A 13535-nucleotide genomic window follows, 5' to 3' on the forward strand; every position below is an offset into this window, starting at 1 on the left:
AATGTACATCAAAATTATCCTTTGCAGGTCTAAAAGCGAACCATTCTGTAGAGGAATAAATCCTTTCTAATACATTTCCATACAAAGAAGTAGCTGAACTACCACAACTTTCAAGACCTTCTGACTTGAAACTCACTTGCCGTGCGACCCTATCACTGAACTCTTAAAGGGGCTGGCCGGCTAATGCCATTTTTTAAGGGCAGAACTTTGACATTCATACCAATTAATAAAGTGACTTAAATCTCAAAACTGCATAGGATTTTTTCGACTGACCTTCGGTTTTGCGATGCCAGGGCGATTTATTCTCCAAATGAGTCTTTTTCAAATTCTATCTCCTCCCTTGATAATTAATACTAAGACCTGGGATTACTACCCTATATAGACTTGATGAAGACCTCCAATCAAATGAACAATTTTTTTTTTCTAAAAGTAATTTTTTTGTTAGACATGAATTTCTTCATTATGGTAAAAAAAAATAAACACTAAAACTCAGGGAAACAAATTAAGAAAAAAAAATAAGAAACAAAAATTGGGACCAAGGGTAACATTTGATTGTTTAATAATGCCTTTCTAAGTATTTCTTAACAAAATAATGAGTCGTCTCATTCCAATGACTAACCTTTAATTTGCTTCTATGAAAATTTGACATCTTATTACAATTGAATCATATCACACTATTATCATAATTTTCCTTAATACTACTATCACTGTTTGTATTAAAATTCTTTAACATCTACTACTTGTGAAAGAGAATGTAACTCAAAATTCTCTTAAGGCTAGCTCAATGTTGATTAACCATAATGGAAGCAGGATTTCTGCTTGATACTCTTGCTATCACCATTAATCAAATAATGTAGTTTAACACAATAACATATGCATAAAAATACATGCATTGACTGGAAGTCTTGGGCAAAGAAGTGAAAAACAATTACTGTAAATAAATAAGTTCAATCTTATAGTTTGCAAAATATGTTAACAAAGTACGACAAACAGAAAAGAGTTCTTGCATGGGTCATCACCGTTTCTCCTAATGTCCAAAGCTATTGCTCCTAATATTTTTTATATTATTTTCTATCATCATAGAAAGGAGAGATACCTGTAAATGCATAAACTGTAGCCTTAACTTCTCTAAGAATTAAATTAATAAGAAGTGTATGATGTGTGTGTGGGGGGGAGGTTAATAGAAAAAATTATAGTACTGTATAATTCATATGGTACAGTACAAGCAATAAACATACAATTGTCTTATACTTTATAGGTGTGATAAGGTTTTCAACCCAAGACTGCAATGCAGCATTTTGATAAAACAACCATAAAAGCATACAAAAAAATGGAAAGCAATTAAAGCAAAGAAACAACATTACTTAGTGATTTTGACTGTACTGTACTGAAGAACCACACCAAAGGACTAAAAGTGTATTCTTAAACTAAATCTGTACAGTATGCAACATTAATCATAATAATAATAATAATAATAATAATAATAATAATAATAATAATAATAATAATAATAATAATAATAATAATAATAATAAAGGGATTTTGACGAAGGAAAAATCTATTTCTGGGCGAGAGACCTGTGCCGCCCAGTGAATAATAATAATAATAATAATAACAATAACCTTAAAAACTACAGTACCTTATCTGCTTCAGGCCTCAAAGACCTCTCTTCCTCTAGAAGTTGGTTCTCCCAATCATCTACATCATCTGTTGGATCAAAGTTGTACATGGGCATCAACTGGTGACGTAATCGTTCTAACTGTCGACGTCGACGAATGAACCACACAGCCTAACAATAGGTATGATATTAATCTAAAGAAAAAAATTTACTTAAATATTTCAACTAAAGTTATAAAAGCATTTCACTGAAATTTCTAGTGATTCAAGTTAAGCAATACTGTAAACATTGTAAGAGTATTTCTGCAAATTTATAAATACAGTAAGACATTTGCCAATTACAGTACTTGAAAGACCAATGATATTTTATAAAGTGAAGTTTTGTGGAAATATTCAACTCCTCCAGACATAGAGCTATGATAATTATCATTTCTAAAAATAATTGAAAATATCACAACTCTCTTCTTTCACCTTTTTTATTTTTTAAGTATTTTGACAGTATGGCTGAAACCTTTAAATAGTTTTACAAAATCCCTTTTTTAATGTAAAGCTAATCTAATAGCAGTAGATTGTGGCTGAGGATATCATTAAAGTTGCCTAGTAGATGAAGAATGGGAATTTAAGCTAAATATCCAAGTGACCAAGCCAACTAAAACCTTTCTAGCGGTAGCAACATATACAGTACATTTACTACCTTACCTGGGACTGCATTCATTCCAGATGACTACAAACTTTATTTCTATTTTGGTAAGCAGCGATGAATTTAATATTCCTCTCATCAAATCAATTACCATTTTTAAACTGGGTGGTTAGGGGTTTGACAGGAGGTGTGGTACCTTTAATATTAGAAAATTTCAAAATAACTTGTATCTTTCCTAGCTATACAAACGCGAGTCCTTTAATTAGGGAGATCGACTCAGCGCAAACTGGAGATAGTTGTTAGAATCTTGGATAATGAGCAGTTATCAAGCTGGTGAAGGGTGTGGAATGAGAAGCCCCACTCTCTTTCCCAACCAGAGAGCTTCACTTTTGATCTTTCTGCCCCGGACTGAGAGGGAAGTTGGATTAAAGGACTCAAGTGTGTATGGCTAGGAAAAATACAAATTACTGTAAGTAACCATTGCCTACCCTGCACAGGAGCTAATTGGTGACCCCAGCAACCTCAAACCTGTCTGTCACAGGGATGAAAGAGTGATAGGGCCTGACCCTTACATGAATGCATGTACTCGATCGAACTAGAGAAACCCTTCCCCTCAAAGGGAATATTTGTTGGGAAAGACATACATATATGAGAGTCTTTGGTATAAATTCCACCATCAACCCCCTTTTTAAGGGGATATGGGAGAGATACTTCTTTAGAAATAAAGAATGAAGCTATGAAGTGTAACTAACCAGCAACAGATCATATCCATGTAATGATTCAAATGGTTAATCCCCGTCGGGGGACATAAGAATGCAGGAAAGAGACAGTCATTCTACCATTCAATCCAGGCTTACATATACACATTACCTTAGATAAGATGCATCCTGTCCCGTGTGGGAGCTGCGCTGCGTACACAACTACTTGAGCAGCAATCACAGGACCAAACACAACGGTGTCCAGGCACTTGTATATAAAAGTCCATGAAGGTTGTCTGTCTTTACCAAACTCCAGCCTTCATCCCTTGGCCCACAGGCAGGTTTCTCTTGAAAGACGTGGTAGGGCCAATATCCCTGACTTTGTGAGCTTTGGTTCTAGCTGGTACCTCAATCCTCTCGTCGGTCGAGGCACATGCTTTATGGATCGTCTCACAAAGCCAGAAAGAAATCATGTTCCTTAACACTTCTTTCTTGGTCCTGTCAGTGCTAACAAACAATCTCTGACACTAAAGCCTGAGATGTCGGGTCCTTTTCAGAAAGCAACGCAGAGTCCATATGGGACGTAAAAGCATCTCCTTTAGATGACCACCTAGAGCTTCCCAAAGGGAGGGGATGGAGAAGAACTCAAACCTGGGGTCATGCACCACCGGGTTCTGGATTTTGGCCATGAACTCGGGCACAAAACTGAAGGAGACCTCCTTCCAAACCTCTGCGTTGGTGACTAAATAAGAGATTCCATGCAACTTACAGTATACTCTATCTTCACCGATGCTAAGGCTAGCAGAAAGAAATTTTTGAGAATAAGATCCCTGTCTGATGACCTCCTCAAAAGCTCATACATGGCATGCATAGGAGCCTTGAGGACAAGAGTCACATCCCTCACCTAGGGCCTCAGGTCCTGGGGTGGACAAGACTGCTCAAAACTCATCTCAAGTATGGAAATTTCCCACAAGACACATCAGTAGATAGACCAAAAGGCACTTCTCTCAGAGAAGGAACACGAGGAAATCCGCGATCTGAGCTAGTTGCTCCGACCAGAGTAATAATTCCATATAAGTAACAACGGATAAATTGTTTTCATGAGCGGCCTGGATATGAGGAGATGTATTCAGTTACTAAACTTTAACCAAAAGACAGAATGAGGATATCTGGTACAGTAGCAAAGACTTCAAAATCTGCTCAAGCAGAAGTCACAAGTGTCTCATGCTTTAACTGCCCTGAATTATCTTGCCTCTGAAGAAGGGATTTCAATTAAAGAAGACCCGGATTAGTCATGGCAACTACCGATCATCACAGATCATGTTTAGGTGTATGTGCTAAAGCCCTCAGTGAACAGCAATTCTTGATAGAGCCATTCATTTGTTCCCTATCCCCTAAAGTATCATTTGAAAATTCCTGATATCCAATCAGGATTACAATAAAATAATTTTTCATTAACAAATCAATCTTAAAGTTATATCAAATGTATTTAGTGAGTTGCTCAAGTTCCTCATTGCATAGGCTCCACCAAATCTACAGGAGACCAAGAATCTTTGTGCTACCATATACTGTAAGATGGGTGTTCTCTCGCTACAGATTATTTTTGTTGAATTAAGAGATTTCTATCTAATCCACAACCTAATATTGGTTACATTTCACCTTTCATGGTTATCTCCATCTTTTTATAACAATACTTTCAGCAACATTCAAGAGCTACTTTTAAGTACTGTACATGGTTTTACCCTTTTCTTGAGTGTTGAATGTTTTGGGTATCACAGTAGGAGAGCATCTGGTGATGGATGGAAGACTTAATATTCAATTAGCTATCTTTTAAATTCATGAAACAATCTTAAAATGTAAAAATATTTAATTGAAATTGATTGCAAACTATTGAAGTAAAACTATGATGAGAAAATGCATGAGATCTTTTTGTTTAAAATACAGTAAAATGACAAATTCGGAGATAATTTGTATTTTTCCTAACCATACAAACCTTAGCTATTTACATAGGGTGAAGGCAGGTCAGAAGGTCTATGTAAATAGCGTGGTTTGTATTTTGGTTACGGAACAAGTATTGTTTAGTCTTAGCAGCCCTGTGATATGGGTGTAAGAACACTACTGTACCACTGTACACCCTGCGTATCGTAGAAAGCAACTAAAAGGATTGGTGCTGCCTTACCGTCTTGCTTTTTAGCAAAAAGCTAGGCCCACAGCCAATAACTGTGGAAACTGATGCCTTGCAGTTGGACTATTTAGTCATTAAAGGTTTGGCCTACCAATAATAACTGTGATTGATGACTGCAAAGGCATGCGATTGTGAAAAATTCTGCCAAATTAATAACCATGCCTGATGCTACAAATCTGGCAACTGACCCCTTAATGTAGGAATAACAGTGGGCAAGAAGACGACTTTTTAGTCTGGACGGAAAAAATTTGGCATTACAATTACACTACTATATCTATTTTGGGAAACAAAACTGTAGTACTGAAAGCTTAAGGTCATGCATGTTAGGTAATATTCCAGAATTAGTAAGTGAACATATATTCAAATAATTTTTCATAACTTAGGAGAATTAGATGAAATAAAATCAACAATGACCTTTGTGTCTTCTACAGTACATTCACAATATTTTAAAACCACCAAACATTCATACTTACTACACCAATGAGTAGTATCACAGCTAGAAGGATGAACACTGACAGAAAAACAGAAAGCCATGCATTTGGTTCTTCTGGAGGCACTGGAGTTGTAGATGGCAGCTCTGTTGTGGTTGTCTCATAATTTTCAGTAGTAGGTGAAGCTGGTGTAGTGGAATTTCTGGGAGCTCTTGTAGATGGTCTCACTGTTGTTGTTGATGGTAATATAGTTGAAGATGTCTTAGGAGATGTTTGGGGTGCTACTGTAGAAGGTGTGGTGGTTTTTATTGTGGTTGGAACAGTGGTAGTGTAGGTGCTGGGTATTGTAGATGTCTTAATTGGTAATGGTGTTGTGGTAGAACTTAATACTGCTGTTGTTATAGCAGCTGTAGTGGTTTTAGTAGACAAAGATTCAGAAGTTTGTGTAGGTGAGATTGTATCATGTGTTCCATTTGTTGAAGGAGTAATTGTTGTGACATTTGCATTTGTAATAGGGTTATTTAATTTGACTTCAGGAGGGGTAGCAGTGGTCTGAGGTAGCAAAGCATTCTGAGCTGCAATAAGTGTACTTGCAGTAAGAACCACAATTACATTAAATATCAGAGCCATCCCAGTGTCACCCACACTTGCCTGAAAAAAAAAAGAAATTCCATTAATACCGCACAAGTCATAATATATCCGTGTGTCCAAGCAACCAAATGCTTTTAAAATGACAAATTTGAAAGTAATTTGTATTTTTCCTAACGATAAAAATCTATAGCTATTTATTATGGATTATATTTTAGCACAGCTGGAAGACTAGCCATTATGAGTTTAAGCGAGGTAGCAACTACCCAACCTGCTAGTTGGTGGGAGGGGGGTAGTGAGGGGTACTGGGGGTTGCCAGCTACACCTCTCTCACACACACACCAGTGTATTCGAACCACTTTTGATTGCAGGTAGGACTTAATCTGGGGGACAGGTGATGGCAGGACAATTTGTATAAATAGCTACAAATTACTTTCAAATTTGTCATTTGTTCCGACACTCTACAAACCTTACACTGTTTATTGGGGATGACTCACGCATTAGGAGGGTGGAATCCAATCACTGGCTTATCCATTGACCCGGGGTTTTCGCATACGGGCTTGGCCGTAACTGAGAAAAACTCTGACCCCTTGCAAAAATTTTGTGCAATGCACGAATAGCAGCCTGAGCAACCTGTGTGAGTGTGAAAACTAGTAATGTGACTGTCTAGGTAAGAATATTCTGAGCTAAATAGGAATGTTGATATCAAACATAGAGGTGAGAAGTATCGGGAATGTAGACAAGTATTAAATCTATACACACAATAGGTGAGGCCAGCATGCAAAGGACCCATGGTGCTGTTCCCCAAGAGAGGGGAAAATGAATGAAAGAAAGAGCCAGTCATTCTTACACATTCATCCCAGACTAATCCCGGGTAACCTATGCCCTCAACCATCTGCTACTTGTCCATCAAGGAGCCTGAGTAGTATCACAGGAGCTGTCACCACAGGACCAATGGAGAACATCTCCATTCTCCTGTGGGTTACATGAGGGGTGAAGGTTGTCTGACACTTCCACACACCTGCTTGTAATACTTGTGCCACAGAGTAGTTACTTTACTTTAAATGCCAGGGATGTACTTATATCCCTAATGTCATGAGCTCTAAGTCTATGAGCAGGAGAAGGGTCAGGGTTCACTGCATAGTCTATGACCCTACAAATCCATGCTGAGATGGTGCTCTTTGTGACCCTCCTCTTTCCCTTACCCATGCTGATGAAGAGTGCTGACACTCAGGTGTGAGCTGCTGTAGTGTGTTTAAGGTAATTCAGTACCTCAAACTCGTCACTGGGCAAAGTAACAGCTGATCTGGATCATAAGTTACAGAATGAAGACTCCCAATCCGAAAGTGCCAGAATCTAGGATCCACTACTCCTGTATTTTGAGTCTTAGCAATAAACTACGGGACAGAGCCGAGTGTCACTTTACCCATTCCCTTAAATGGGTGATGGGTAATTGTTTACAACACCACGCTCTCCATTTACTCCAACATAATGCAATCCTGCAGTTCTCATCTTCTTGCTAAGTAATTGGGTGGTTATTTAGATTCTGGGAAAGCAATAATTAGCAAGATATGTTGGGAAGCGGTTATAAGAAGAAAATAGCTCGGTTTCCTCACTAAACAACTTAGAACTGACATGTCAACATAGTCAAACAAACAGAATTTGTGATGCCAGCGTACATAAACAGAAGTTCGTGATGCCAGCCTACATTTGATATACTGTATATTCAAAATATACTTAATTAAAAATGACAAATTCAGAGATAATTTGTATTTTTCCTGACCATACAAACGTTAGCTACTGTATTTACATACGGTTTACTTTCGGCGTAGCTGAAATGACGAGCCATTAGAATTTTAACGAGGGTTAATTACCCCCGCGCTAGTTAGCAAGGGGGTAGGGGAGTGGTAGCTAGCTACCCCTCCCCCCTCACACACCAGTGAACTGCTTCACTTCACTTAGAGGTAGGACTTGCCTTGGGGGACAGGGCTGGCAGGCAAATATGTGTAAATAGCTAAGGTTTGTATGGTTAGGAAAAATACAAATTATCTCCGAATTTATCATTTGTTCCATAACCAAAATACAAACCACGCTATTTACATAGGGTGACTTACCCTTAGGTAGGGTGGAAAGTCCCCAGCCTTACTGGCTTTGGCTTACCCGGGGACTCGGAATCCGAGTGAGCAGCACTCGATTGATTGATTGATTGATTGAAAGTTTTCTGGCATCCTGACATCTAAGGTCATTGACGCCGATACCATTTACTGTATATGAAAATTAAAAGAGAATTCGATTAAAACCATAAAAATTAAGAAGTCATTAAAATAGTTAAATAGTTTTCAGAAGACCTGCTTCTGAAATAAATCTAAAAATTCCGCTCGCATAGTAAGACACATCATGTCCAAGAATCTTGGCAAGGATAAACCTGCCATCCTCACCTCGAGCCTCAAACAGATATCTATTTCTTAAGTTAGTAAAATTAGGGCATTCGGTCAACAAATGCCTCACTGTTAAAGGTACTAAGCAGTCCTCGCAATACGGTTGGTGTTGGCCCTTCAGCAGAAACTCGTGTGTCAACCGTGTGTGACCAATACGGAGACGACAAAGAGTCGTCTCCCATTTTCGGGGAATCATGTTATACCTCCAAGGTGATATGATATTTGTTACTTCCCTCATTTTATTGCCGTCTTGACTGTCCCAGTGCTGTTGCCATTTATCACAAACCAATTTCTTGATGTAAGGTAGGAGATCGTTACATGGAATGGGATACCTCCTTGGTAGCAACTCGGATGCCGCATTCTTCGCCAGTAAATCTGCCTTCTCATTCCCAGACACACCTACATGTGCTGGAACCCAACAAAATCGAACAGTTATACCTTTCCGTCCAATAATAAAAAGCCATTCTAAAATCTTTAAAACTAGAGGGTTACTAGAATTAAAAACTTCTAAAGCTTGAAGAACACTCCTTGCATCACTAAAAATTGTAAAATTACCCTCCTTTTCCAAAGCTATTTTCTCAATAGCGGTTAATATGCCATACAGTTCGGCAGTAAATATGGAAGCTGTTAGAGGAAGTGCACCTCTACAATTAAAATCATTACTATGTACTCCAAATCCAACGCCAGCATCAGATTTGGAGCCATCAGTATATATAAAAGTCGATCCCCTATGTTCTTCGACATGTTCCATAAAAAGAGACCTGGATTCTAAGTCAGTCATATTCTTCTTAACTCCAATAAAGTATTTACAAAAAGATATGTCAGGTAATTTCCATGGAGGCGTTGATGATACCTTGAATGGAAGTACCTTATTTCTAATTATATCCAGACTATTTAAAAATCGTTTCACCCGAAAGCCATAAGGTTGAGGAGATTTTGGGTGCAACTCAAAGTATGATGCGTGTCTTACAAGGCTTGCAGTCTGAAAGGCTAGAGAGCTAGGGAGTCTTTGCAATCTAAACCAATACCGAAGAATGGAAGACATTCGGTAAAGGTCTAGAGGTAACTCTCCAGCATCAACAAGGAGACTTGGGATAGGCGAGGTTTTAAAAGCTCCAGTAGATAATCTAATACCTACATGATGTATCGAGTCTAATATTTTTAACCGGCTTGGGCTGGCTGAAGAATATACCTCACAACCATAACTAATTTTGGAAAAAATCAAGGCCTTGTATAATTTTAAAATAGTATTGCGGTCTGCCCCCCATGATGTATGGGACAATACTTTTAAGATATTCAGAGCTTCAACACATTTAGCTTTTAGCGCTTTTAGGTGAGAAACCCATGTAAGTCTACAGTCAAATATCAAACCTAAAAATTTGGTTTCCGATACACATGGTATCCGTTGACCTTTAATGTATATATCCGGGTCTGGATGTACTCCCCGGATACGACAAAAATGGACAATGGTAGTTTTACTTGTCGAGAACTTAAATCCATTCATGTCAGCCCACTGGATAATTTTATCAATAGAGAGTTGGATTTTTCTCTCAACCATTGCCATTCTAGTGCCAGCAAATGATATTGAGAGATCATCCACAAATAGTGTTGAGAGAACATCCTGGGGAATGGCTGAGGATATCCCATTAATTGCTAGTGCAAAAAGGGTTACACTCAGCACACTACCCTGAGGAACTCCTTCTTCCTGGCACTTACTCTCTGATAGAGTTTCCCCCACTCTCACTTGAAAAACTCTACGTGAAAGAAATGCCTGAATAAATAGTGGCAGCTCTCCTCTCAATCCCAATTCATGAATGGTTTTAAGAATACCATATCTCCATGTGGTATCATATGCCTTTTCAAGGTCAAAAAATACTGTAACATGGTGCTGTTTGGAAGCAAAGGCTTCACAAATAGATGACTCAAGTCGTATCAACACATCAGTCGTTGAGTGCATTTTTCGGAATCCACATTGAATCGGTGATAAAATACCTTTCTTTTCAAGGTACCATATCAGCCTTGCATTGACCATCTTCTCCATGATTTTACATAAACAAGATGTCAATGCAATAGGACGATAGTTTGCTGCTAAAAACTTGTCTTTACCGGGTTTTAAAAAGGCTAAAATAATGGCTAGTTCCCAAACACTTGGGTAGCTATGATCATGCCATATTCTATTAATAATACTTAAAATAAATAGCTTTGTATTAAAATGTACATGTTTAATCATTGCATATGGAATTCCATCGGGTCCAGGGGCTGTATCGTTGCAATGAGCAAGTGCGGAATCAAATTCTCTTTCAGTGAAAGGAGAATTATACGACTCTTCCCTTCTTGTTGCAAAATTTAAAATTTTCTTTTCTTCAGTGCTCCTATACTGGTGACCAGGGGCTCCTTCACACTTGCTGGATACATTTGAAAAATGATTAGCCAGGGCATTGCTAACTTCATTTGCTTCAGTTACATACTGGCCATTCACCTTCAACACTGGTGGTGGGTTGGGGGTGAATTTGCCAGCTATCTTTTTTACTTTCCTCCACACAGAAGATGGTGGTGTTCTACTGTTAATAGAGGAAACAAAAGACATCCATGACTGGCGCCTTGCTTCTTTCATGGCACGACGGAACTGTGCTCTACATTTCTTGTACATTATTAAATTCTCATCAGTTCTGCGTCTACGCAATCGTGTTAGAGATCTTCTTGTGGCTCTGTGGAGTGCAGTTAGTTCTGAAGACCACCACGGGACTGGTCGTCATTTGAATAACCCTGTTGTTTTGGGAATTGAATTGACTCCTGCTGTATGAAGAGTTCCATTCAGTAGGTCTATGGCATCATCAACACTTTCAAACTGTTCTGCTCTCCCATCGATTTCACTTAGCTCACAAAATTTAACCCAGTCTGCCTTGTCTAGATTCCAACGTGGCGATCTTTGCAAAGGCGGACCCTTGTTGGTGTTTATAATGATTGGTGCATGATCACTAGTATGCCAATCATCTAATGTCCTCCAATCAAAATCAAGAAGGCAGTTAGAGCTTGCAATTGAAAGGTCAATGCATGATAAAGTACCTGTCTGAACATGAAAGTGTGTGGGCTCTCCTGTATTAAGGAGCCCCACATCCTCATTCTCCACAATTGATGAGATAATATTGCCCCTTGTGTTGGCCAAAACATCACCCCATAAAGGATGTCTACCATTCATATCTCCCAGTAAGAGAAAAGGTTGAGGGAGTTGTTGAATGACCTCTGCTAAATCATCATATAAAATATTATCATTTGGAGGTAAGTACAGAGAGCATATTGTATATTTTCTCCCTATATCAATTTGTACAACAACTGCCTGCAGGGTTGTACGTATAGACATGGGTATTTGGGGAACATCTCGACGAATGTACATGAGACTTCCGCCATGGCTCCCTGCTTGTTGATTATAAAGTGTTCTATAGCTAACATACTCTCGAGGACTAGGAGTGTTAGAATCAAGCATACTTTCCTGTAGACATACAATTATGGGGGAATGCTCATGAATTAGGAGCTTAAGTTCTTCATATTTCACCCTCAAACCCTGACAGTTCCATTGCAAAATGGAGGAGAAAACTATGGATTATTTCTGGAAGACATCTTGGATGAGGTCTTCCCATTAGCAGTTTTTAATGTAACATTATTACCAGTATGTTTCTTCAGAGGTGGTCTTGTTATGTTGGGTTTAACGTTGGTGTTTTTCTTTGTATTCTTTTTATCTATTTGTTGAGGTGGATGGTGGACCTCAACTTGAATTTCTGATTTATTCAGTCCATCTTCTGGTTCATTAGAAACATCAACAGACAAAACATCAAATTTATTTGATGTCATAACCTTAACGTTTCTAATGGAGGGTGGAGAGAGAGATGGAGGTCTCTCTCTTTTGCGATTAATAGATGGTGGAATTCGAGGTTTTTGCACCTTTCCCACAACAGGTGCATCAGGTAAGTTAGTCTTAAGTGGAACCTCCATCAGATCAGGCAAGGACATGGCCTGAGAGAGGTTTGTATTACTTTTTGTAATGGCGGCTGAAGGCTGTACAGCAATGGGCAATGACCTAGTGTTAATACACCGTGGTAAAGCCTCAGGAGGTGATAAGGTTACCTCGTTATTTGACATTTTGTCAGATAGTATACTTTTTTTTGAGCTATTGGCAGTGCTAGGTTGGTTTGATTTTAATGCCTTAGCATATGTATTTGATTTATTTAATAGTCTTTTGGCATGGGTCACACTTATGTGTTCTAAGTTTGATTTGTTGAGGGCAGCTTCCTCCAACTTATATAGCTCGCAAATCTTGTCTGTGGATTTGTGATTCGAGCTGCAATTTAAACACCTGGCTCCAAGTGCACACTCTCCATGGTAAGATTTGGAGCAAATACCACACATCTTCTCATTTTTGCAAACTTTGGACGGGTGCCCAAATTTAAAACAATTAAAGCATTGCAATGGCTTCTGCTTGAAGGGTCTTACTTTAATCCTTTCGTTCTCGATAATAATATGAAAAGGTACATCAGCATCCTGGAACGTAAGGATTATCATTGATGTACCTGGGACTTTATGAACTTCCAAACATTTAATGGACACATGGCCAGTATCTCCTCCTCTGTAAAATCATATAGGTCTCTGTTAAAAACTACGCCCCTTCCGTAGCTAAAATTTAGGTGGGGTTTGATATCTAACTTAATGTCATCATTATTTATTTTCATATTGGACAATATTACCGACTGTGTACTGGATTTGGCATGGATAAGGAAACTATTTTTTTCCGAAACGAGATATATCGCCTGGTGCAATAGTTCCTACTTTTTTCTGAATCAATTTGCATATTTTAAAATAATTCCCTGTAACCCCCTTTGATTCAGCTATAAGCCACATCGGTGGTTTTGGATTTCTCTGGGAGGGCATGACTAAATCTGTGCC

At 38.5% G+C, this 13535-nt stretch overlaps 1 protein-coding gene across 3 annotated transcripts in view; it reads right to left on the reverse strand.

The window, feature by feature from the left end:
* LOC137620549 (uncharacterized protein C3orf18 homolog) overlaps window positions 1–13535 on the reverse strand; it is a 45793-nt gene that overhangs the window by 16625 nt on the left and 15633 nt on the right. For all 3 annotated transcript variants that reach the window (XR_011040076.1, XM_068350786.1, XM_068350787.1), the window contains exons 3-4: window positions 5614–6222; window positions 1640–1789 (exon numbers count right to left, since the gene is read on the reverse strand). Coding sequence is in view for 2 of the 3 variants with exons in the window: in XM_068350786.1 (XP_068206887.1) it covers window positions 1640–1789; window positions 5614–6201 (738 nt within the window). In the remaining variant the exon portion in view is untranslated. The remainder of the gene's footprint in view (window positions 1–1639; window positions 1790–5613; window positions 6223–13535) is intronic.

Source organism: Palaemon carinicauda, chromosome 27, assembly GCF_036898095.1.
Source record: "Palaemon carinicauda isolate YSFRI2023 chromosome 27, ASM3689809v2, whole genome shotgun sequence".
Taxonomy (NCBI): Eukaryota; Metazoa; Arthropoda; class Malacostraca; order Decapoda; family Palaemonidae; genus Palaemon; species Palaemon carinicauda.